Here is a 23,207-nt window from a genome sequence, read left to right as displayed (position 1 = left end):
ATAAACCTTTCATTTTTTTTCCTCTGTACTTCCTCTAGAACAAAAACTTTTCTAAAACGTCACACAGACAGAAGCTTTAAGTCCTGCATGCCAAATCCCAGCAGTTCAGAAACACAGATTTAACATTTCACACACAAGAAGTCCTTGCCCTTGTGGGATGCAGAAAAGAAAGAGCATATCCTGGAGCTGGCAAGGTGGAGTGTGACTGAAAAAACCAAACAACCACAAAATCTCTCAACAAAACTGCATTAATTGCCACAACATGGCCATTTTCACTGTACCCCAACCCATGTACAAGCAAAAAAGGTATTGAGGGTTCTGCTAAAAGTATTTTCTACACATTGCCAAAAGCAAAACAAACACACATTTGAACAGTTCTTTGCAGTACATTTTTCAGTTTTATTTATAAAATCAGATGCTCCTTTAAAGTGTACAGTTAAAATCACAACTGTAAATTCAACCACAGCTGAATATTGTTTCAATAAAATACTCCTACCAACTGATGTAAAAATTCATTCAATTGTGATTCAAAACTGGATTCAGCTGGAAGATAAACTTACCAATACATTACTCATTCAGCAAGTATTTACCACACTGTAAAAATACATGAGGGTCCCTTCTGTTCATAGCAATGCCATGAAAATATCTGCACAACAACTCATCTTTTAAAAACATAATTCTACATTTATGAATACAACAACAACAACAAAAAAAAAAGATTGCCAGCGAAATCCTCTGAGGGTTTCCAAACTGCTGACACCCCCACAGGGGGCAGTAACTGCATCAGTGCTGTACCAGCATGTTTTCCCTCTGACCACTAAAAAAGTGATTTTTCCAAGCAGCTCTAAACTGTCTGCAACATTTTGCCAGGCAAAACAAAGCCACAGAAACAAAACAGCAGGTGCAAATCCAGCTGCAACACTCCCTCCACTGGCCTTTCTGATCACAAGTGCATCTTGCTGTGATCGCTCCAGCACACTACAGAGACTGAAAGATGAGAACAAGCTGAAGTAAAAACTGCCAGTTCCTGAAAACTTATGGAAATGAGGTCAAAGGCTTGATAAGGCATTTCATTGCAAGATGAAGTGTGGTTCTAGCAGGGTAAAGAGTACCTTGGGAAAGTTTGGGGGTTTTTTATACTCAGGGGATAAAACCTGCTGAGTTTGCAGCCAAGACCATTTGATTTTTGGGCAAATAATTGTCCTATCACACAGGGCACTGATTCATCTGTTCACTCCTCTGACATTATTCTCCTATACTATAATTTTTCCATAACCCAGGAAATGTGTAGCCCCAGAGAAGGGATCCTGCATTTAAGATTTAGCCAGGATTACAAACTTGGAATTCAAACTCCTAGGCACATGAATTTTCATTATATATGGCCAGAGGCTCTGTGGGATTCACAGCAATTCAAAAACTCTCTGGGCTGTTGCTCAATGATTCTATGGGCACAAATTCACAGCAGCAAGGGTACAAGAAAGGTTAACATCTCCAAACAAGAAACACAGGTAACATGATCAGGTTTCTACATACAGACTCTGGATCACTTGTAGCAAAGACAGCACAGGATACAGCAAGTGAAGACTCCCAGATTTTACTCCTGACTTTGGAATAAACTGTGGGTTTGCAGCTTTGTGTCTCTGCCTCTTTTTATACAGCTGGGATAATAAAAGTCATCTTTTTGACATGTTCATGGACCTATGGATCAAAAGCATTATTCAAGTGTTAGGTACATATTGCCATTCCCCTGAACTGTCTCACTGTTTTACAAAAGAGATGACATCTGCCTGCTAAGACATTGCAAATCAGCTCATTTTCATACTTGGGAAATGAACAAAACTTTCAAACTCAGGAAATAAAAATAATGTACACAAAAGAGTCTACTGTTATCATAACTTTCTTTCTGGCTTAGGGTTCCAAGCTGTTTTGAAGAGACAGCTATCCTTACCTGAAATATTCAATTTAATCTATTTCACTCAATCTCAAAATGCATTGAGGCAATCATTTCAATTTAAGCACAGCTAAGTAGAATGAATTCTAGTGAATAAGTCTAATTTGACAGAGAAATTAATTAAGAAGCTTGCCAATCAAGAAAGAACCCCTACACAAAGTATCTGATTACATGTTTTAGAGCAAATATTTTAGGCAGTGTGCTTTATAAAGCAGAATAGCATGTTTGGAAAATGCTGTAAAAAGACTAGGAAAGGTGTAAGATATTTCCCACATCTTCCTACTTGAATACATGACCTGCTACATGTAAACACCTACTGAAATCACTTATTTTAAGAGGTGTTTGAAATTTGAACACAAGCAGTACTGAGGATGCGTGGAACTCTGCTGATTTACAACACAAGAAAAAAGAAAAACAAGTTCAAGCTGAAAAATCTGAAAGACAAGAAATGTAGCTTAAGAATAAATAAAAACCAACAGGTATAAACAGAGCAGGCAAAAACACTGAAAAACCCCCAAAGCCATAAAAAGAACGCTGCCTGAGTCAAATTAGCCTTGAAAACTCAAAATTCTGTAAAAATAACTTTCCTTAAAATAATCTTTAACAAGAAAGATTGTCACTGGATTGACTTTTACAAGTAAAGAAGCCTTTAGATAAATATAGTTTTCCTTCAATGACCTGCAGATCACAGTATTTTACTTGAAGCTTACCAGTAACTGAAACTAGAGAAATGAAAATATTTCACACAGCAGCAAAAGGATTACACAGAACAAAAGGGTAAATAACATGTTACATTCTTAAACTCTTTGCTGAGAAAGCTAAGGTGAGTAATAACATCACAAGGAAAATCTGATTACATCCAGCTCTTGTTAAACAGAGGGGAAATCAGACAAAATTTACCAGGTTTTCAGCCAAGCATGTCCTGTTTGAAGAGCACTTGGAGACATTAATAAGAACAAGTCCTTTTACATACTGGAAGTGGTTACCACGTTCTGAACAACAAATTCCTTTTTCATCCATGGATTTCAACAGCCAGAGAGTCCATTACAATGAAAGAGGTTAAATCTTATGCAGGAAGTCAACAGTGCTAAGAAATAATGAATATGTGGTTTGATGCTTAAGTTTAGCTCCACAACATGTGAGTTTTGAAAGCAGAAGAAATGAAATGAATTCTTTTTGGTTTTGGCATCACCACAACAAAAACAAATCAGAGAAACTGCTTAAATAATTTCCTATTTGTTATGTCTGGATTCAACTCCCTCTAATCACTCAAGAAAGAAAACATTCAGATACAAACCCACCTCTTATCTCAGATTACATGTAACTACTTTAATTGATAACTACTTGCCTTGAGAGAGAAAATTTTCCATGGGTCTGTTTTTAAAAAGCAGAGCTTGTGGATTGATAGTTTTGGGTTGGTTGGGGTTTTTTTTAATTGCTGTATGTAATTTCATCTCTGGTGTATTTGACAACCAGTTATCCTTAATTAATTTATGTATCTGTCTTGACAAACACAGCTTTAAAATCAAAAGCTGTAAAACAACTTGACTCCAAAACACACATCACAAAAAACCATAGGGAATAATTTGCTTTTCTTCCACTTCAGTTTACTTCTTTTCAATGGGCACAAGCTGGCAAAAGGCATTTGATGCAGAATAACCCAGCCAATTTCAGCTGCTCTTTAGATTCTCAAACCAGCTACATCAATTTCAGAGCCTCAGAATATTTGGATCTTTAGTTTAGACCTTTAAATATTGAACAAAAATGAAGAGCACTGTAGCTGGGCTTCAATACATCCACCTTGGAGAGTAAACATGCTCTGATCAGTAAGTTCATCATCACAGGTTGTTAAACACTGCATCTTTTCACACTTGCTAACTTCAAAAGAACAAACACCCAAACCAAAAAAAAAACTTTGTATTTTGCTCATCATTGAGCAGTTCAAGGTTACAAACATAACCCATTCCATGAGGTCAGAAAGTGAAAGAGCCTCCCACTGAAAGACTGTCTTCAGAGTCATGCCAGGAGTGGAGGGGTGGAGGAGGGAGATGGAGTTTCATGTGTGACTGCTCATGTTGCTAAGAGGTGGCCATGGAGATGATGGAGCAAAGCCAGAGGAGGGAACAGGGTGGCAATGCCACCCAGCAGTGGCACTGGCACAGGGCTGATGTCCTCAGCGTGGCTCTCCCTTGTTCTCCATGCTCTCATCAGCCACTGCAGCCTCGCAGCTTCCTTCCCTGCTGTCACACGTCACACAGCCCTTTGGAAAGGAGCAAGAAACAGAAATTTAAATTCTTTTTATGAGTATATTTCAAAGGGTCAAATTCAATGGAATGATACATTGCAATCTCTTGAAACCTCTCACCAGTGGGGTGAGACCTCTCTAAAAGCAGAGATTAATTATACAGCTGCCATTTACCTTGCCTCAGATCTGTTAATTTGCTTAGTGGAACATGCAGTTCTACCTTTAAGAAAAAAAGGCATGTGACTTTCCTTCTTGAATTTCTTTTTTTGAAGAAATTTCTTCTGAAATGATAGACCTTATCATTCTTCTGAATTATAAGGTCTTCTTGAATTTGAAGACCTGATCATACAGCTTGATAAGCAAACTCCTTATTGAAGATTTGGACTGCAGCCTGAACAGCAAACAACACTGACTAACATAAACAGCTGAAATGCCTGAGTGTATTGATATTTTTCTTGTTATTGATATTTTCTTGTTCTTCTGTTTAGACACTCTGTTTTGATATTGTACCATTTCGTACAATATTGAAACAAACTCTCCAAACAGAAGTCCTGTATTTCTTGCTGCTATCAGAAGCCTGGTTGTATTTGCAAAATCACAACCTGCACTGGAAAACACAACTTTCTGTTTAGGAACAGTTTCAGGACCTTAGATAGAAAACAGTGATATTTGCATAATAATACATTTCCTAACATCTGAAGTTATAAACATTCAACAGAATTTTCTACACAATCACTGGACCTAATTTTGCTATCTGAATCAAACACAGAGTTCTTAACCACAACAGGACACATGTTATCAATGAGGTATTAGGAAAACAGAGACTAGTTTTCTAGTTTTGTTCCATAGCCAAGGACATCCATGTCTTAGTTTTTCTTCTCTAAGAATAAATACCACATCTCAGAGCACCACATTTCACAACCCCAGCCCAACATGCAGTGCTAAAACAGACAAGAGATTTTTCTGATACACAAGTGCATTAACACAGCCTTAAAATTTTCTGTACAACTCAACACTGAAGCTCTAAGTCTTTGTGGGACCAGATGTGTCTTGCTGTTCTCCATAGCACCTGGGAGCCCTTTGAAGTGATTAAGACATTCTCTAACACACATCAAGGCAAACCAAAAGCAGTTTAGCAGAGTATTCAAGAGTTCTACCAGCTAAAATAATGAAATATAAAACTGAATGAATTAATGAATACACCTACAAAAAAGTGGCTATTTTTGTGTTTCTTACAATACACCTGACCCCCTCTGTGACTGAGCATTTCTCACCTTCCTGATCACACCTGATCTAATTTTTACTGATACCCCAGCATTACATGTTATTCAATTATAGCAACAATTTTAGAAGAAATAGAGCAAAGGACTTAACATCAAGAGAAAAAACCAACTCTAGATGCCTCACAGGAGATGATGGCACTGTAAGGTGGCCCTGGCTGGAAATGCCTGGGCTGGCCAAGGCAGGAGGGACCTGCAGCTCCATTCCTCACCTGGGTGCTGATCTGCAGGGGCACAGTCTGGGTCCTGATCCACGAGTGCACCTCTGCAAGCTCCTTCTTCTGCCCATCTGTGAACCAAGGCTGCTGCTTCTGCATGACTGCCAGCTTCTCCAGATCCTGCTTCAGAACCTCCTCTTTGATCCTGCAGGGAAGGGACCCCTGTGAGCACAGCTGTGCTACACAAGCAAGGCAGGCACTGACTTTGTGAGAGTCCCTTCACCACAGTCCATGGCTGAAGCCTAAACAGCATCAGTGCTCAAAGGGAACTGTACTTCCTACCTTATTTGCTTTGTAAGGCTGCTTTCAACACTGGGCTCACAGTCTGGGGCTTGTTTGCTGTTGGTTTCCTTGCAAGTTTTTGGTAGTGGTGTGGATTTTTATTGTTTTATGGCTTTATGTGGTGCTTTTAAAAATGTGGAATCCAATTAAAAATTATATATATGTAAAAGCTAATTACAAGCAACTTGCAAATTAACCTGTAGTTTTACCCCTTTATGCATTCAAAGTACAGGACAATAATATTAATTGTCCTGTACCAATCCCATTAATACTTCAGCAAAAAAGATTACATGTTACCTTATTTTAAGAGACAGGGAATGGGAAAAAAGTAGACAAAAGTAAGTAAATAGCCAGGCCTAAACTGCACAAAAAAATCTAAGACAACTTCTTGAAGTTTCATTGGTATGTGTGCTGTTTCCACAGTCTCACTTTAATCCTACAGCTCCATGCACAATTCCAAGCTACATGTCAGAAATTGTTGATGTTTTCCAACCTGTTTGGCATTTGGTAATTCATTAGAAATCTCTCAGGTGTGTGATCCATCTTCACCCAGGCTGACTCATGCTTCGATTTATAAGCTGTCCCTTTTTCTTCTGCTTCCTGATTCTCCTCTTCTTTGGAAGCTCCAGAAGAATAATTACTGGCAAAATATTTGCTGCTTTTCCCACTACCTGCTGAGAATGACCATTAAAAAAAAAAAAAAGGCAGATGCCTGGAAAATCCCAGTAATTCAGCACAAGTACACCACCCCCAGTTTATTCTTGCAAGTTAATTCTGCAATACAAACACAGGCATTCCCAGATGATTGCTCTAGCAATTACTACCTATTGAGAATTCAAAGATAAAATGCATTGTCTCAAATTATTCAAGATCTTCAAACTCTATTACTTTTCTCAAAATTAATTGGCTCAACTTCTCTGCTTCTGAGAGGTCCTGCTCTGGGCAGATTCACCTTTAGGCAAGCAAGATGTGAAGTAGTATCTACTGCAGACAAAAGTGATAATGAGAAAAATGAAGAGTGACTTCCAGGTTAAAGGAATAGCTTCTTAGACTCACATTTCCAACAGTGCCTGAAACAAACTTGGCTTCAAACATTGAAAGCTGATGAGAAGTAAAGGCCATGGATCTTCTTACATGGATTTCCCATCCCCACTACATTCTATGTCAGCAAGCCATCTAGCAGCAAATACCTAAATCTTGGGCCTCCCTACCTGTGCCATGGCCAGAAGTCTCGTTGAAGCTAGAGCCTAAAGAACCAGATAAAGCTGATCCACTGCCTGATGCTGCTGAGCCTGAACCCAACTGTGAGTCCTTGTACAACGAGCGGTCAGGAAATTCAGGAGCAGCAGTTTTACCATGATCTTCTGGATCATTATCCTGGAGACAAAAAGCAGATCCAACACATCCACAGAAGTTACATTTAAGTATGTAAAAGGAAATTCATGCAGTTATTGCATTTGCCACATGTTGACCAAGTTCTCCTATCAATTCAACAGGTTTGGAGGTTTTAGCTCTGAAAATGAGTGGTGGTTTAGAACTCAGGATAACACTCTTCATGGGTGAAAATCAACAAGCATCTGAACTCTAGTTTACTGGTTTCTGCTGTAGATCCTTCCCCAATTTGTCAGGATATTGTATGGCTGCATAAAGTTAATTTCTGCTGACAAGAGAGGAGTCAGTTCCCTTCACATCCTGTTGGATGGCATCAAGCAGCCATACACATCAAGCAAAGGTGCACTACAGGGAAAATGAGAGTCTTCCCCTGATTCACTAAGCGAAGCAACTGCTTCAGCAGCTCCAGGTACACCAGCTCCCCTTTCAGGACCCTACCCTGCAGTTTCAGCTGCTCCAGCCTTTCCAGCCCAATCTGGATTCAGGAGGCAACATTTTTTTCCTTGCCTGCAGAGCTCAGATTCCTGCCTCAGTTTACCGCGGAAGTTGGAGAGGCCTTTTCTATGCCCATGTATGGAAACCGACCCACACGGATCCCTGTTCTTCTTTCATTAGCTGCATCCCTGGGAGACAGAGGGAGTAATTAGAAAAATATCTTCCCTTTGTTTTGGTTCTCCACAGAGACTGTGGGACTGGGTGAAAAAGGATGCAAATTGCGCAGCACTAACCGAGTTCCACATGCATCAAAAGCCCCAAACCCCAAATTCTAGCTGACAGTTCCATTGAAAATGCTGCTGCCAGAATGCTCAGCAGAAGCAGCTTGTGGCAGCCTAGACCAGAAGATCTCACATTTCTGTCATTTACTAAAGTGCCCACACTGTACTGGTACAAGTTCCCAAAAGCACAAGTATAAACTGCTTTCTCCACCTCCTGTGCTATTTGTGACCTGCAGCCTACATAGCACAGCCAACAGAAAAAGCAGCTGACAAAATCTGTGTCCCTGACACACAGATCATCACCACTGGTTTGGTGACAGAACACTGTGAAAGTCACTTTCTCCTCTACCTGAAAAACCTTTGTTACTTACGTGCTTATCTTCTGCACGTGGCTTAACATCAGCGCTAATGGAAAGCTCCATAGGTTTTGGCAGCTCTTCTTGAAGCAAATTCAGCTGAAGTGGGGAGCTGCTCCTTGAGCTGCTCAGCAGCAGGGCCTGGTCACACTGGCCCTCTTGCTGGTCCTCCACAGATGAGTGAGGAGAGGCTGGAAAGGGCTGATCCACAGAGCGTGGTGCTACAGGCGATGGAGCACAAGGAGGGGGCGCTGGGGGTAACGTGGTGCATGGATATGAAGAGGGGGGATAAACACACTGAGGGCCAGGGAGAAAGACATGCTGAGGCATCTGAGCATACATGGGGAAACCCTGAAAAAACACAGCCATAAAGGTGCCTATGTTTGGGGGATAAAAGACTGGGTATGACTGTGGTCCACAGCATAGCTGGGATGAGGACATGGACTGGGGTTGTGATGGGCGAAGGGCAAGCTGCTCTCCTCCAGAAGGGGCTGGAAAAGTAGACACTGGATTCAAATAGGCAGGAAATCCCACAGGAGGATGGACATTCAGACTGGAGGAGCTCAGATAGGACACTTCTGAGGGAGAGAACAACTGTTTCTGATTTGTTCTCTTCTCACATGGAAGACTATTTCTATTTTTACTAGAAGAGTGGCTATCTGAGCACTGTCTCTGAGGTTTCTGGCGCTTGAATTTTCCATGTTTGCCTTTTTTACAGTTAGCTGGGCTCATCTGCTTTGAAGGGGAATCACCTGAGAAGAAAAATAAACATATTGACTGAAATGAGAGAACCAGGGAAAAAGAGAAAAAAAAGAAACCCAAAAAAACCACCTAGATAAATGAGTGTGGCTTAGCCAGAGAGCTGACTTTCCTCTGGATAATTCTTCCATAAACCAATGATGGATTTGCTGACATATCTACAATATTTTTCTTCATGTCATCAATTTTCTTATCGATCACCTTGGCTTATCCCAATCAGATCTTTTACATTCTTTCAAGAGGAGGCAACAGACTACCTGGGATTTGCAGGCTTTATTGCAATAACTATCTGCTTTGTGAAAAGTCTAAGACAGCAAGATCCAAGGCTGAGCAGACCCTCTGTGTGGGCAATGCTGCTGTGAAATCTTGGCAATCCAAAGGAATCATTCTATAAGCAGCCACAATAAGATATTTACTAACTTATACAAAGGAGAGCCAGATTTCATGATCAGCTTGGTCTTGTAAATCATCTAACAATTCTTTATTTCTCAAAGCTGCTGCCTACCTTGGCCACAGGAATGTCTGTTGTTACTTCCACTTCCTTGTTGAAGGTAAGTCCTAAACGGAGAGAGCAAGACCCTCTGTCTGAACTTGTCAACATAGTTCTGCTCCTCCTTTTGAGTGTGGGCTGACAACGTCTCCTTTGTTAGCCCAACCGGCTTTAAGTCCTCAGGCAGCACTGGGAGACTCTGGGCATTCACAGGAGGCAGCTCAACTTGTTCACTTCCAACAGCAGCATCCTCCATTGTAGTCACTTCTTTGAAGAGGGAAGAAAACAAATCACTCTCTGTTCTGCCCTTCTGGTGTCAACTATCACAAAACCCAGAGTGTTAAACAGAAAATCTCATCTGAGCTACTGAGCAGAGGCATGGGGAGAAAACACCCTTCCAACTCAAATATAGTTAAACTAACATCAATTGAGAAAATTCCTTTGCATGGTCTGGAAAACTTCAAATTCACTTTGAAGTTAGAGGCATGTCTTTCTTCATATTTTCTTAGTAAAAGAGCAGCTACATACTTTTTTTTTTTTTTTGCTTCTTTCTGCATTAAAATGAAGTGACATTGGCCCCATAGTAATTTTTATTTGAATCCTCAATGGCCAAAAGCACATTGCTGTGTTTGAGGCATATGCAATGAAGTTCAAGGGGAAAGGAAACAGTGTAGCCTGTTAAAACTATTTTACTAAAACACCCTAAAAACCTCCAGGCTCGAGTTTTTCTTCACAGCACCCTGAAAAGTACTTGAATTTTTCAGAATCCATGACCAACACTTTCTCACCGTGTACTTCAGGCTGGAAACATTGTGTAAATTGAAACATCAGTCAGTGTTTTGTGAGTGTGAACAGTACCTGATTCAGGGTGTGGGACATGCACTATAGTGCTGCTGTAGCTGCACTGGCTGGTGACAGATATGACACTTGGAGCCTTGTTGGACAGGGTCAGGTCTGCCAGAGGAGCTCCCACCATGCCTGAAGTTGTCTGGTCTTTCAGCGGCTCTTCCAGACCAGCAGATATTGGCGTGTGGGACTCAACTGCTGACAGCATAGCAGTATCTATTGGCAAATGACAAAGTTTCTACATGGAATTCCATTCCAAGCACTCTGCTCCCAATTCATTAAGTCTCACTGGTTCAGAAATAACCAGTAAGTATGCAGACTATTAAATAAGACAGTTTTATATACTAAAAAAAGTATTTATATGCCAGTGCAATGTCAGCACATACTAAATGTGGCATAAACTGAGTGAGCAACAGAAGGTTCATTTAACAACAACAAACAAGAGTTCTTTTGATGCAATCAAAGACTTAACATTTTAGCTTATGTTTAACTGGGAGATCTAGGCAATTTAGGCAAATATTTACTAAATATTTACTAACATACTGTTAGCAACACAACAGTTTGAAAAGTGGACAAACTCTGGAACACAGAAAAGGGACATATAAAAAAACCCAAATCAGTTTTTGTGGTTCTAATATGATGATCAGTACACTTTGTGTTACCTTCCAATGCCCTGACTTCCTGCTGACTTTGCTGGACTTGTTTGTCATCTTCTGAAGATGACGATGATGTATTTGCAGAAGATTTACACTTCCTTTTCAATGCTGGAATACTGCAGCTCTCTAGATATCTGAAATGAAAGCATATCACAGGAAGCTCTCTCTACTCTGGGGGGTGTTTTTCTCCATTTGGAGAGACAAACATTTGAACAATCCAAACTGGAGATCCAGAGGTTGTTAACTAGTATTTTAAATTCACTGCAGGAAGTTCTGGACACGTATCTGCTTTCCAGGGAGTATTTTAAATAAAATCTATCACTCTTTGAAGGGGGAAAAAAAAAGAAAAAAGAAAGAAGATTACATTATCCACTGGGTTAAAAAATACTGACATTTTATAAATTGTATCAACTTGCTGTTTCATATGGATGTTCCCACAATGTGTAATGAGAAGACACTGACATATTATGACCATCAAAATTCACTTAAATTGGTATTGCACCAATGACAGATGTCAACAAATAGTTACAAACATAATCTTAGGTCTTAAAGTTTTCATTACTGTGTAATTCAGACTGGGCAATCCATCCCAATGCTCAGAGAGTCAGAAAACTTTACAAAGAATCCCAAATGTATCTCACAACTCAAATGCCAGTTTATGGCCAATGCAAACTGCTTGGATATTTACTTTCTACCAATTAATCTTAGACTTCTATCACTAAAATTTTTCATAGTTTCATACCTGATGATACTATCAACACAATTGATCTGCTGATAGGAAGGAACATGAGGAGTCTTCTTTGGATCATCATAAAATGCATTGCCTGGTTCTGTGCCATCCCCTCTCAGTGTCTGAAGAAAACAGGAAGCAGGGTGCCTCTTCCCTGGAACAGAGAAAACCTTTAAATATTCCTCTCAAGGGCATCTAAACACTACCTTCACACAGATATCTATATATATAGATATATATATATACACACACGCACAGGTAACTATATACTGGAATCCACATAATGATACAAGGACCTATGGCCTATACAGAATAACTGTCATTACAAAGTTATTCTGCATTTTAATCTCTATTTATATGTTTTGAGGTACAGGAAGGAGAGGGGGAAAGATGCCTGAAAAAAGCCAACCCCTCCCGAACATCCATTCAAAAAAGCAAATACAAAGAACACAGCATATAAAACCCCTTGGATTTAAGGTGCAAATAAAGCTGCAATTAATATTATTCTTATTTCAATTTATACATCACAGAATCCAACCCATTATTTAACAGTAATTCACAATTTTGTGTACCATGAATACACTGGCCAGAGTCCCATCAATATTGTCCTCTAGGACAACACCAGCAGTTAACTTTACTAGAGAGTATCACAGAGGAAAATGTTTTAATACAGATTCCTATGATATTTGAGGGAGCATCCAGTTTCCTCCATAGATTTATGCTACATACAAACTGCAAATTATGTGCATTAATACAAAATGAAGCACTCAGTAACTAAATCCCTGCTTCAGTGGGAATTAAGGCCATATTGTCCAGGCTATGATCATTTCTAGGAGCTCACATATGAGTAACCAAGGGGAGCTTCCACACTTGCTACAAGCACACGTGCATTTTCATCAGAAGATGTTAAAGTACAAAAAAGGAGAAGTTTGTTAACCTAGAAAGAGACATATATGTTCCTCCATATTTCAAGGAGGAGTTCAAAAGTTATTGCATCTGCTGAGGTTATTTTTAGAGACGTGCAGGGGGGGAGGGTGGGGAGCTTATGTTTGGGTTTTAAATAAAACAAACCCCATGTCTAAACCATGCTAAAAAATGCAATCTAAAGGTCTCATCATAACACTACATAGCCAAACTCATGGCTACAGATCTACAGGAGCTCATGTTACTTTAAGGATCATAACCACATTAACTTACCTCCCAAAACTTCTGAGCTCACAGCCTGCTCATTTGCATTCTGTGGTTTGCTCCTCGATGCAATGTACAGCTGCTGCCCCAGGTTCTTTATTCTGTTGACATCTGCACAAACTTGTTGCAATGTCATCTTGAGACACACAAAAAATGCAAAATCAGAATAAAATGAGCACAAAGAGGCCATGGGAGCTGAGCTGGGTACTTGTATTCTTCAAATTGAAAGGGAGCAGACCATCAGCCTAAGCCTGGTATCTATTGGTATTTGTCAACTTAATTAATCCAATTATCATGGTAAATTTCAGTAAATTAACTATGATAAAGCTCAAACAGCCTCAGCATTTGGATGTTTTAATACCCATGCCAAGCACTGAATGTGAGAATAAGCTGATGACTTATTCATCAGGAGCCCCACAAGGAAATAAGGTATTTGCAATGCTTGTTTTAGGACAGCACTAATTCCACTCTCTTCTACAGCAGTGAGCAAAATTAAGAGCAAAAACCAAAAGCCAGCACTCTGTCATTAACCAATTTAGCTTGAACATGGCTTTATTCTTCCCAAGTCAGTAAAATTCATCATGAGAAGCACATATGTACACAGTAAACATTTTAATTTTTACAGGTGTATTTTCACTACTCTGCAGTGACACATTTAGACTTACTGGTTCCTGTGTTTCCTCTGCACAGTTCCCATTGGAGTCACTTGAAGATGCTATGCTGATGTAGTGCTCATAAGAGCCACTGCTTCCAAGGCTCCCATAACCACTGGAAACATTGCTGTGAACTGGCTGCATGAGAGGAGAAAGAAATTTAAAAATCATCCTCTGAGAGAACAAAGTGAAAGAAACAACATACTTTGCAAAACACAGAATTTCAAATAAAAAAAGACAATCAAGTGAAAAGTCAGAATTTGTCTGGGCTCTACCACTTGCTTATGAAGATTTCTCTACCATGCTTCAAACTGTTTCAAGATGCAGATTTACCTTTCAACATAAAGACTTGGCAAAAATACCAAACTGATTTTTTTTTTTTTGTAATGAGGTGGGCCTGTATCTACGTAGAAATTTCCTTTCAGACCTTCTAAAAGACCATCCTCAAAACAGCCCAGAAATCAAACTCAAGTTTCCTTAGCCTTCACTAACAAGGCCAGCCTGTGTTCTGAAATTCTTTTGCCTTCTTTACCTGCAGAAGCAGTTTGTAAATTTGTCCTTGCAATTCTCTTATCTCTTTCTCCACGCTGCTCGTTTCTTTACTTCTTGGGGCAAACACATCTTCATTCAGAGGGCTTCTGGAGAGAGCCAACAGTATTTCACTGGTCATTTTCATTTGATGAAGAAAAGATAGCTACAAACACTTAGAACAGATTCTTAATTGATTTTTGATTATTTTGGCTGTTGTGCTGAGTCAACACAGAGGAATGTCATCTGTCCCCTGAGCTGCTCTGAGCAGGGAAGCTCCAGGGAAGTCAATACACCAGCAGAGACACCAGTTAAAGCTGACATCCTCCCCTCTGTCTCCTTCACTCAGAAGGCAAACTCATACCCCATAAAATCTTGTATAAAAGATCACTTTGCAAAATCAGAAGGCCATTCACAAAAGCCATTTTCTCTAAGAGAATCCAAGTAAAAAGGCAGTCAATCATATTTTCAAATTTCTTGAAAACTGAGGAAAAACATCTGAAAAAATAATTTGTATGTTCAATACTAACTGCATTTTAAAAAGATGTTGTCTTGGTAAATATTTAAATGCTGTATCAAGTAAATATGTCAAAAGAAGGTCAATTATTGGGTTTTTCTGCTGAGCAAGAATGAATTTTAGGTAATTATTTGTTAAAGTGATTAATTTTATGCTGCTTTTTAGCTTTGGCTCATCTAAAACTGGTACTTTGATTTGGACATCAACTATAAGCAAAAACCTGCTAAAATAAAAAGCTGGCTTTGCCTTTTACATCAAAGCAATTCACTTATTTTCACACTTAATAAACAAGACTAATGCTGTTCTGAAGGAATGGTGTGAAGACAGATGCTAGGTTGTTGTCACATCAGTGAGAGCAAATGATGTCCCCAGTTCAGTACTCAGACTGTTTTGTTTTGCAGAGTAATCAATGAAAAGCTCTTTATTTGATCAATTCCACAACTGACTTACGTGCGGACTTTGTGTCGGCCAATGATGAACACAACTTTCCTGCTCCAGGGATTCACAAAACTGGACCAGCTGGTGTCCAGGATGACATAATCCCCATTTTGAGTACAAAATCTGATAGGTAAATGTTCAAAAGGGGGCTGGCCAGCAAATTTCAGTACTGGAAGAAAAACATAATCAAGAAAGAAGGTTTAGCTTACAATATGACAGTAGTGCAAGCACAAACATGACTGGGGTTCTTAGAACTTTGGGATTGAATTTACTTTGATCTCAAACTGACTGCATGAGTTAATTAGTTAATTTTTGTCTAGATTGCAGATCAGTCACATGTCAAGCAACATGATAAAGGAATGATAAAGAATCATAAAACCAACAGAAATCCCTCTAAAAGCAGCTCTTACTTTTCCGGTGAATAGTGATCATCAGAGGACGATCTTCTGGGTGCAAATACATCAGTATGGATGTTCCAATTAAATCCTGAGGTAAGTAACCCAACAAAGGCACTGCTCTGAAACCCAAACATTATCACAGGTTATACTAGAATTTTGACTATTTCCATCCTTAACCCTTTGCTGATCAGGGAAGTGTCCATGCACAATCTACAGTGAAATTACCTAAAGTAACAGAACATTTCCCAACCCATCTCCTAATCCTGCACTGTAATATTGACACATAAATACCCATGACAAACATTTCTGTGCCTGGAGATTTAACAGATATTCACATTTGCAGGCAGTTTTGGTGCTTGTTTACATGCAAAGGGAAAAACAAATCTATCTTGAAGACAACAGGTCATAGGCACATTATCAGTAATTATGCTCATTTTCCACTGTTGATGCTACCACAGCTCCCCATTGCCCTGGATAAGGAAAACTGACAGCAGTTCTGTTTAACACGTGCTTTAAACCAAGAAAAGAGATTACATCTGTGGAGTATGAGATGTTTTCCATGAGTGGACTAACACAAAACTGTTTGGTTTCATTACATATTGCCAATTGCACAGTTCAGCTACTTTACTTGGGTCTCCAGCTGCATCACTAAATTATTTTTTCCACCTCTCCATACATACCTCACAGATCTTAAAAACTCAAATCTCTCACCTGTCATCTATGTCCAGAAAAACACATCCAGGGGTGTGTGTGGTGGTGAATATTCTTTTATCCATAGGAATTCGAGGAGCTAATAGAAACAAAATATGCACTAAGACAGAAAACTTGGGCATTTACTGGTTCCTAAACTTTATAATTGTTTGCTGCTTTCTAACCAGTAACTTATAGAAATGTTACATATTTTTAGGTACTACAGACTTCTCCCAAAAATAAAAATAGCAAGTAGAAGTCAAATGCTTTGGGGCCTGGCAAAGGCAGCACAGATATTCTGGATTTGCATGCATGCACACACAAGCTGCAGCTTACACAGGTGAGACTGCCCAAGCACAGGCTCTAAACAAGGGAAGAAGACTTTCATACACTGCATTTTTCATTGGCTTGGATATTTTCCTACTGGAACCTCCTGACTTGCCTTCATATCCAGAGTGGATTTTCTCAGCCAAAGCTAAGCAGCAGGACTCTGCATCCACATGGACAGAAGTGCACACGTGGACCAAGTATGGGGTGATTCTGAAGGGGTAACAACGTGCTTCTTGTTCTTGATCTTTCCCACCCCTGAGGAAAAGCAAAAGGGATTAACACCATGGTTTCAAGGCTCCCATACTGTGTGCCAGGGCTGAGAGCCCTGCCCAGAGAAGTTATGCAGAGCACAAACCCAAATAATCAGCTCCTATGCACACTCCTTTGAGATCCAAGGTCAACACACTCAGCAACGCTGACCTCCCTCCTGCTGAAGTCAAGTAGATGTTTTGTCTCCAACACTTACATTCAGAGACTGTTTAGAAATACTCCTACTCCAATGGTTAAAGATCACCTTCTAATTCTTAGTCCAGGTCTATCCACAAAACCCACTCATTCAGTTTTGTGCTCTCCTTCAAGATAAACAGTTCTTTTTCTGCTTGTTGTTTATTCTGTACCATTTTAGGAAAACAAAAAAATTCAACTACCTGTCTCCCTCAAGGTTAGTTTTCACAGACCTACATAAGAAAGACAGCTCCAGATTTGGTGCATTGTTGTTCTTTGACTATCTTCCATAAGAATTTGTCTTCCTAGAATGTTTTTGAACTGTAGCAGCACACAATGTCCTTGATGACATCTTAACCACGGCTTTGCAAGAGCTGTGGTAACAATTTGCACTTTCTATTGCAAGTGCTTTTCCACCTGTTATAATTTCAATATTGTACCCAGCTCTTACAGAAAGAATTGAGTTACATTTTGGAAGATTATCATTTACACTAAAAGTTACTTTCTTACTGCGCAATTAGTTTTGTAAAATGTTTCTAGAGAGAAGCAAGTGAAGTGAGTGTCATAAAAACTACTTCTGACACTTCTGTCTTTGGGAAAACAAAAGATACAAATGGAAACTGGATACAGCAGAAGTCTAACTCATAAAAACCCATTTTCTTACTTAAGCCTAGAGTGTGTGCTTGTGAAAAAATATTTTTATTCATAAAGCCAACATAATCAAAAGATCTGTTACATAAGGGAAGTAGAGACAGATGTTGTACAAAAACATGGAGAAAAACTGTTATAAAATGAGAAAAACTGTTATAAATGAGTTATGTATCCAAGGAACAGCTCCCTCAACCTAACATTGCTATCTGTCCTGCTATATTCATTTCAGGTGCCCTTAAACCACCTTTGTCTCTTGAATTGTGTAAGAGTTAATGTTGCTAAAATACATGAATGAATCAATGATCAACAGAATGATGGAGTAAGTGTCCTATCTGCTCAGGAGCCAACAGTTCTTACTGAAATCCAGAGATCACCTGAGTCTGGGACAGAACTGCACTGCACACTGAAAGCCAATCTCAACTTTTTCCCTCTTTTAGCTCTAAGATTAGTCAGGTACCAAGCAACAAACAGCATTCACAGCAGCAGCAAGTCAGGCTTCACAGTGGGACTTGGGTGACTTGAGTTTCCATTAAGGTTTCTACCCCAATCTCTCAAGCAATCTTAATCTCAAAAGACTTTTTGCCTCCACTCTCAAACAGTAAAAGGGGGAGCAGCAATTTTTCACAAGATCATTCTCCTGCATGACAGTACTTAAAGAAACCAATAGGTCCAAGAGAAAAACGTATAAACAGTTTTCTCCTTCTGTCTCAGTGCAAGTTTATGCATCACTCTGGGCAAGATGTTCAAAATGTGCTACTGGATGACAATATTAAACACAGAAAGCCCATTTTATAATGGAGTTTCCATGAGCTCACACTGGTCAGCTATAACAATAGAACAGTTTCTGCCAGTACTGTGCTCCTTGTCAGCCTTCACAAAAACAGAACTGTAACAATGCACTTACCTGATCCTGCAGAAAAAGGATTTCACCTGGGCATATTCATATGGAGAAGCTAATAAGATGAACACATTGAAAGTATCAGTTAATATCCTTCCAAAGGTCACACCTCTCAGAACTATGTTAAACTCTGCATTCTCCAGACTTTCTGAGCAAGACTGAAGTTTCACAACCTACTCTTTATTAGCTGCTGAACGTTTACTCAACAGTCTGCTCCCACCTCAAATGTTATCTCTCCTTTCTCTAAGAGTGAGAGTTCACTCACTCTTAGAGAAATCACTGACCTGGAACTAAATTCAGAGGAAATGCATATGAAAAAAAAAAGAAACAAACAAATCAACCAACCAATCAACACACCAAAAAAAAACTTTCTTTAGTGCATTACTGTGAAAAGAAAGGTGATATTTCCTGGCTTTATGAGCCAAGTATCAAAAACTATACACAGGCAAGAAAACCACAACTCCACAGGGGTGCCACTGCTCTGCTGGGTAGGCACATCACTGGCATCCAAGCTGTGGAATCCCTGGCATTCAAAACCTCCAGATGTCTCATATCCTTTGATACCAAGGACTTTGGACTTCTCAGAACTGATGCCAGAACAGCCCCATGTCAAGGTGGGCCAAAGACACAGCCTTGGCCTGCAAGCTGCTTTTGAACTGCTCACAAATAACACAGGACTCAAAAGTCTCAGTTCAGACACATCCAGCACTGAATAGCAAATCAGCTTAAAACTTGGGTTTCATGAGCTGTGAGAGGACCATAAAGACAAAGCACCTAAGCAACTATAAGGTGTAGATTAAAGTACTTTAAGCTCACAATCAGACTTTCTTTTCAAAAAGCAGCAGTATTTGGAATGATGGAATCAAACAATGCAGTGTGTGCCTTTTATTTACCCCAAGTAAGAGTTAAGCCTTGAGGAGATTAGCTAGGACTGGTCCCACAGCCACTCCAGTTTTCAAAGTGAAAAGGAACAAATGAGGCTGATGCACATTGGTAGCCTAAGCATCTAAAATAACTACTCTGTCCTCATCTGCAAAGACAGGAGGACACCCAGAGCATTTACAAGCCCTGCCATGTCCCACCTGTTTGACTCTCCATGTTCCAAAGGGGCAGGTGAGACTGGTCAGTGTGAGTGTAGAACACACTGACATCCTGAGGGACAAGCAGCTCCACAAACCGGGAGGAGTCCAACACTTTCTTCTTACAGTTCAGAATGGAGGCTGCCTGCTCAGAAATGTGCACTATGCGTCCAGACAGCAAAGAAAACACAGCCACAAACGTGTCCTGCAAAACAAACATTGAAGGCAATCATTGCCCGAAACACGGCAGTGATAATGTAAGGATAAAAAGGAAAACAACCCCAAACCACCACACAGAACAACCTCAAACTGAGGTTTAAAGCTGTGTTGGGTAGTGTGTGATCCACTACACTCCCCAGTGCTGCAGCAGTGTACTCAAGATTTACAAATGCTAATAAGACTGCATTAGTCTTCTCAAAACAGATTAATGCTTGTCTTTGCTCTGAATGACTGGTTGTCACTCCTCACACTCCTCCACAAATTTCAGAGGATTCATCACAATTCCACACACAGAAACATTCTGAGAGCTTTCTAATATTTTTTTTGTATTTTTTCAAGCATTAGCAATATTTTTGATACATCATCCAACTGAATTTCAAGAAACACATCTTTAAAGCAGAGTCAGAATGCATAACATCTATTGCAAAACATGAAAAAAATTAAATGCAGAGTACAAATAGAAAACAAAAGTCCCTCAGAAATATGGATCTGATTGGTTTTAAATCTTTCTCTGTCTCAAGAGATTACTCTGCTGTAAATGAATTCTCAAACAGCTATTTGTTGCTTCTGGCCAAAAAAAAAATAAAATAGTATTTCTGCACTCACTATTGTTGTGTACTGACACAGCACAGATAAGATGTAATCTTAATTTATCTTAAAAAAATTGAAGGTCTGCCTCACTAAAATTTATAGGCCTTTCAATTTTGCACATTCTATTTCTACAACGTTAGGAGACTATATTTAGTGAAATTGAATGAACTCCTTGAGTGTGCCTGAATTCTTACAGTGTTTTTTGGAGTGTGTTCAGATGCAACTGCCACCAACTCTTCTATGCTGTATGTCACCACATCTGCCTGAAACACTCTTCGGTCATTCAGAGCCTGGAAAAAGTCATTGTTTGCTAATTGAAAAAAAAAAAAAAAACAAAACAGAAAAAGCAAAACAAACACAAGGAAGTCAGTAAGGAGACTACTTTGAAAATATTTCTTACAGCCCTTGTACTTTTGTCATCTTTTTGGTGAAGTCCAAGGTGGGATGAGAAGGTCTGTGTAGTGACAAAGGGAAAAGGAATACTGATTATACTACTGGAGTAATCTCATTTTGTTACAGAATACAAGCATGAAGAAGCAGTACAATTTTAGCTACTTAGTTCTGTGGGAAAACACAAACTAACCAATAATTTTTCAAAGTTGGATGGGAATATAATTTTCTAAATATACATCAAAAGTTACTATTAGGCACATCTTAGCTATGGGATTCTCAAGAAAAGAGAAGCAGTAGGGGAATCCCAACAGAAGAGATAACACTGTTGCTTAACAAAAAAACTGGCAACAAAGCCACAGTGGTTCAGAAAGTCAACTCTTTGCAGGATGACTGGAATGCATTCTTTTAATGCTGCTTGTTGCCAGACACATCTATGCACACCACGCTGCTTTCTCCAGGTTTTCTCCACACGTACCTTGGACCTGCTGCACACACTGCAAGGCGTAGTTGAGAGCACTGATGGTGCTGGGCTTGTTAGAACTCCTTTTCTCCTCAGGCAAACACCTTTTCATTTCTTGGATCATCATCATCATATCTTTGTGTGATTGGCTCCAATTCAGCTGCTCGCTGTAAAACACAGGTTAAACTTCACCAGAGAATTCTGGTGTAGATTTTTTTTACTACTACCCAATTAAAATTACTCCCTAAATTAACCTTTTATGGGAATGGCTGCAGAGTCATGCAATATCCAGGAATGTCCTTATGTTCGTTTACTAAATTTCCTGTTATATCTTTCTCACTTCTTTGCAACTGAAGTTTTTTTCTCCTCTACCTTCCTCCTTCCCAACTCCAGTGTCATGGATGGCAAAGTCACATTGAAACCACTCAGCTTGCTAAGATGCCTAGCAACTAAAAAGAAGATGATGTTTACTCTAGATTTTCTAAATAACACAGGAATTAAAATAATTAATAAATGCTGATTCTTGATCTCTCTAAGGTTTTCAAGCCTTGAAGGCTGTACCTGGCTATGAGCATCTCAGGGAACCATGAGGTCCTCAGAATACACCTGATACAAAGATTTCATGCCTCGTGACTTCAGAGTCTTCGTCATACTTTTTAACTGTTGACTTCAACAGCTGCAGAACTGTTAACAGATAAAATCTACCTCTCCTTACATTTGCTTATTTCACGGACTAAAAGAGAAGCAGTCAATATCCTCAAATCACAGATTCCAATCCTACAGATGAGATATGAACCCCATTTTTTTAGTAACTCTTTTCCAGTCGACAGTATCATTAGTATCGTACTCTTACTATATAAATCATTACATAAGTGTAAGTATTGCGTGGTAACTTCACAAGCCTGCCCAACGCTGCATACATTATAGCTCCTTAACTCGTTTTTAGATTAAAAAAAGAAATTACTGAATTTCCGAACTCTCACGAGAAACGTTATTTCAGTAACAACAGTAATTCTGTTTTGGTACTGCTAATCAGATTTAGCCGAAGTACACATCCAAGCTCTCCGAGGGTCGCTCAGCCGCTCCCAGGAGGGGCACAGCGCACCGGAGCCCGGGCAGCTCCCGCGCACCGCACCTGCCCACGGCCCGTGACCGCCGAGCCCCGCAGCCACCGGGCCCGAGCAGCGCCCGGCTCCCGCTGCCCACCCCGAGCACCCATCCCCGCTCGCTGCCCGGGTACCTGTTGGATTTCTTGCCGCCGGACTCGGGGCTGTGCAGCTCGGTCCCGCCGGGGCCGCTTCCCGCGCACGCCGCGCACCGAGCGCCCGCAGCCCCCCCGGGCGCCGCCGCCGCCTCCCGGCCGGCCCCAGCCCAGGCCCGGGCCGCGCCGTGCTCCGCGCTGCCGCCTCGGCGCTCGCTCGCGTCCATCGCGGATCCGCTGAGCGCCACAGCACGGGGGGCATCGGCTGCCGCGTACCGGGGCACGGCCGGACCCTCGGCCTGCGCTGCAGGCAGAGCACGCGCCGCCTCACGGGACGGTGGGAGGAGCGGCGCCCCCCCCGCTCTCCACCGAGCCGAGTGGGCACCGGGGCGGGCTCCGCGCTCCCGCGCTGCTCCCCGCCGCGCGCCCCCTCAGCTCGCAGCTGCCCAGCGCCAAAGGGCCCGGCGGCCTCCGCTTCGCCTTCCCGCCCCTCCGAGGCCGCGCCTCTCCCGCCGACCCCGGGCTGTGCCCGCTCCGGGCCGGGAGCGCCCTGAGGGGCCGCGCCCCCGCCCCGCGCCGTTACGTAACGCGGCGCACGCGGCGGCCCC

The 23,207-nt window shown here is 40.7% G+C and overlaps 1 protein-coding gene across 5 annotated transcripts; it reads right to left on the bottom strand.

The window, feature by feature from the left end:
• Positions 1-383: 383 nt before the first annotated feature.
• PER3 (period circadian regulator 3) lies at positions 384-23,185 on the bottom strand. Of its 5 annotated transcripts, none has more exons than XM_064730493.1 (21): positions 22,639-23,184; positions 21,414-21,565; positions 20,740-20,855; positions 19,739-19,940; positions 18,663-18,711; positions 16,776-16,918; positions 16,355-16,433; positions 15,656-15,762; positions 15,258-15,414; positions 14,295-14,400; positions 13,775-13,900; positions 13,119-13,245; positions 11,934-12,075; positions 11,198-11,325; positions 10,548-10,751; positions 9,705-9,956; positions 8,456-9,192; positions 7,188-7,353; positions 6,470-6,650; positions 5,689-5,839; positions 384-4,211 (listed from the first exon to the last, which is right to left on the bottom strand). In XM_064730493.1, the coding sequence occupies exons 1-21, from the start codon at positions 22,824-22,826 to the stop codon at positions 4,125-4,127; spliced, it is 3,600 nt and encodes a 1,199-aa protein (XP_064586563.1). In that variant the 5' UTR covers positions 22,827-23,184; the 3' UTR covers positions 384-4,124. The 5 variants fall into 5 exon arrangements, 4 of the variants coding, with proteins under 4 accessions (XP_064586563.1, XP_064586565.1, XP_064586564.1 ...); XM_064730495.1 differs by having other exon boundaries at positions 6,470-6,647; XM_064730494.1 differs by having other exon boundaries at positions 9,705-9,953.
• Between the last annotated feature and the right edge of the window lie 22 nt (positions 23,186-23,207).

The sequence above is a fragment of the Zonotrichia leucophrys genome, chromosome 21 (assembly GCF_028769735.1).
Source record: "Zonotrichia leucophrys gambelii isolate GWCS_2022_RI chromosome 21, RI_Zleu_2.0, whole genome shotgun sequence".
In the NCBI taxonomy this organism is placed as follows: domain Eukaryota; kingdom Metazoa; phylum Chordata; class Aves; order Passeriformes; family Passerellidae; genus Zonotrichia; species Zonotrichia leucophrys.
The sequence above is the reverse complement of the archived record's forward strand: the minus strand, read 5'-3'. Positions and strand labels throughout refer to the sequence as shown.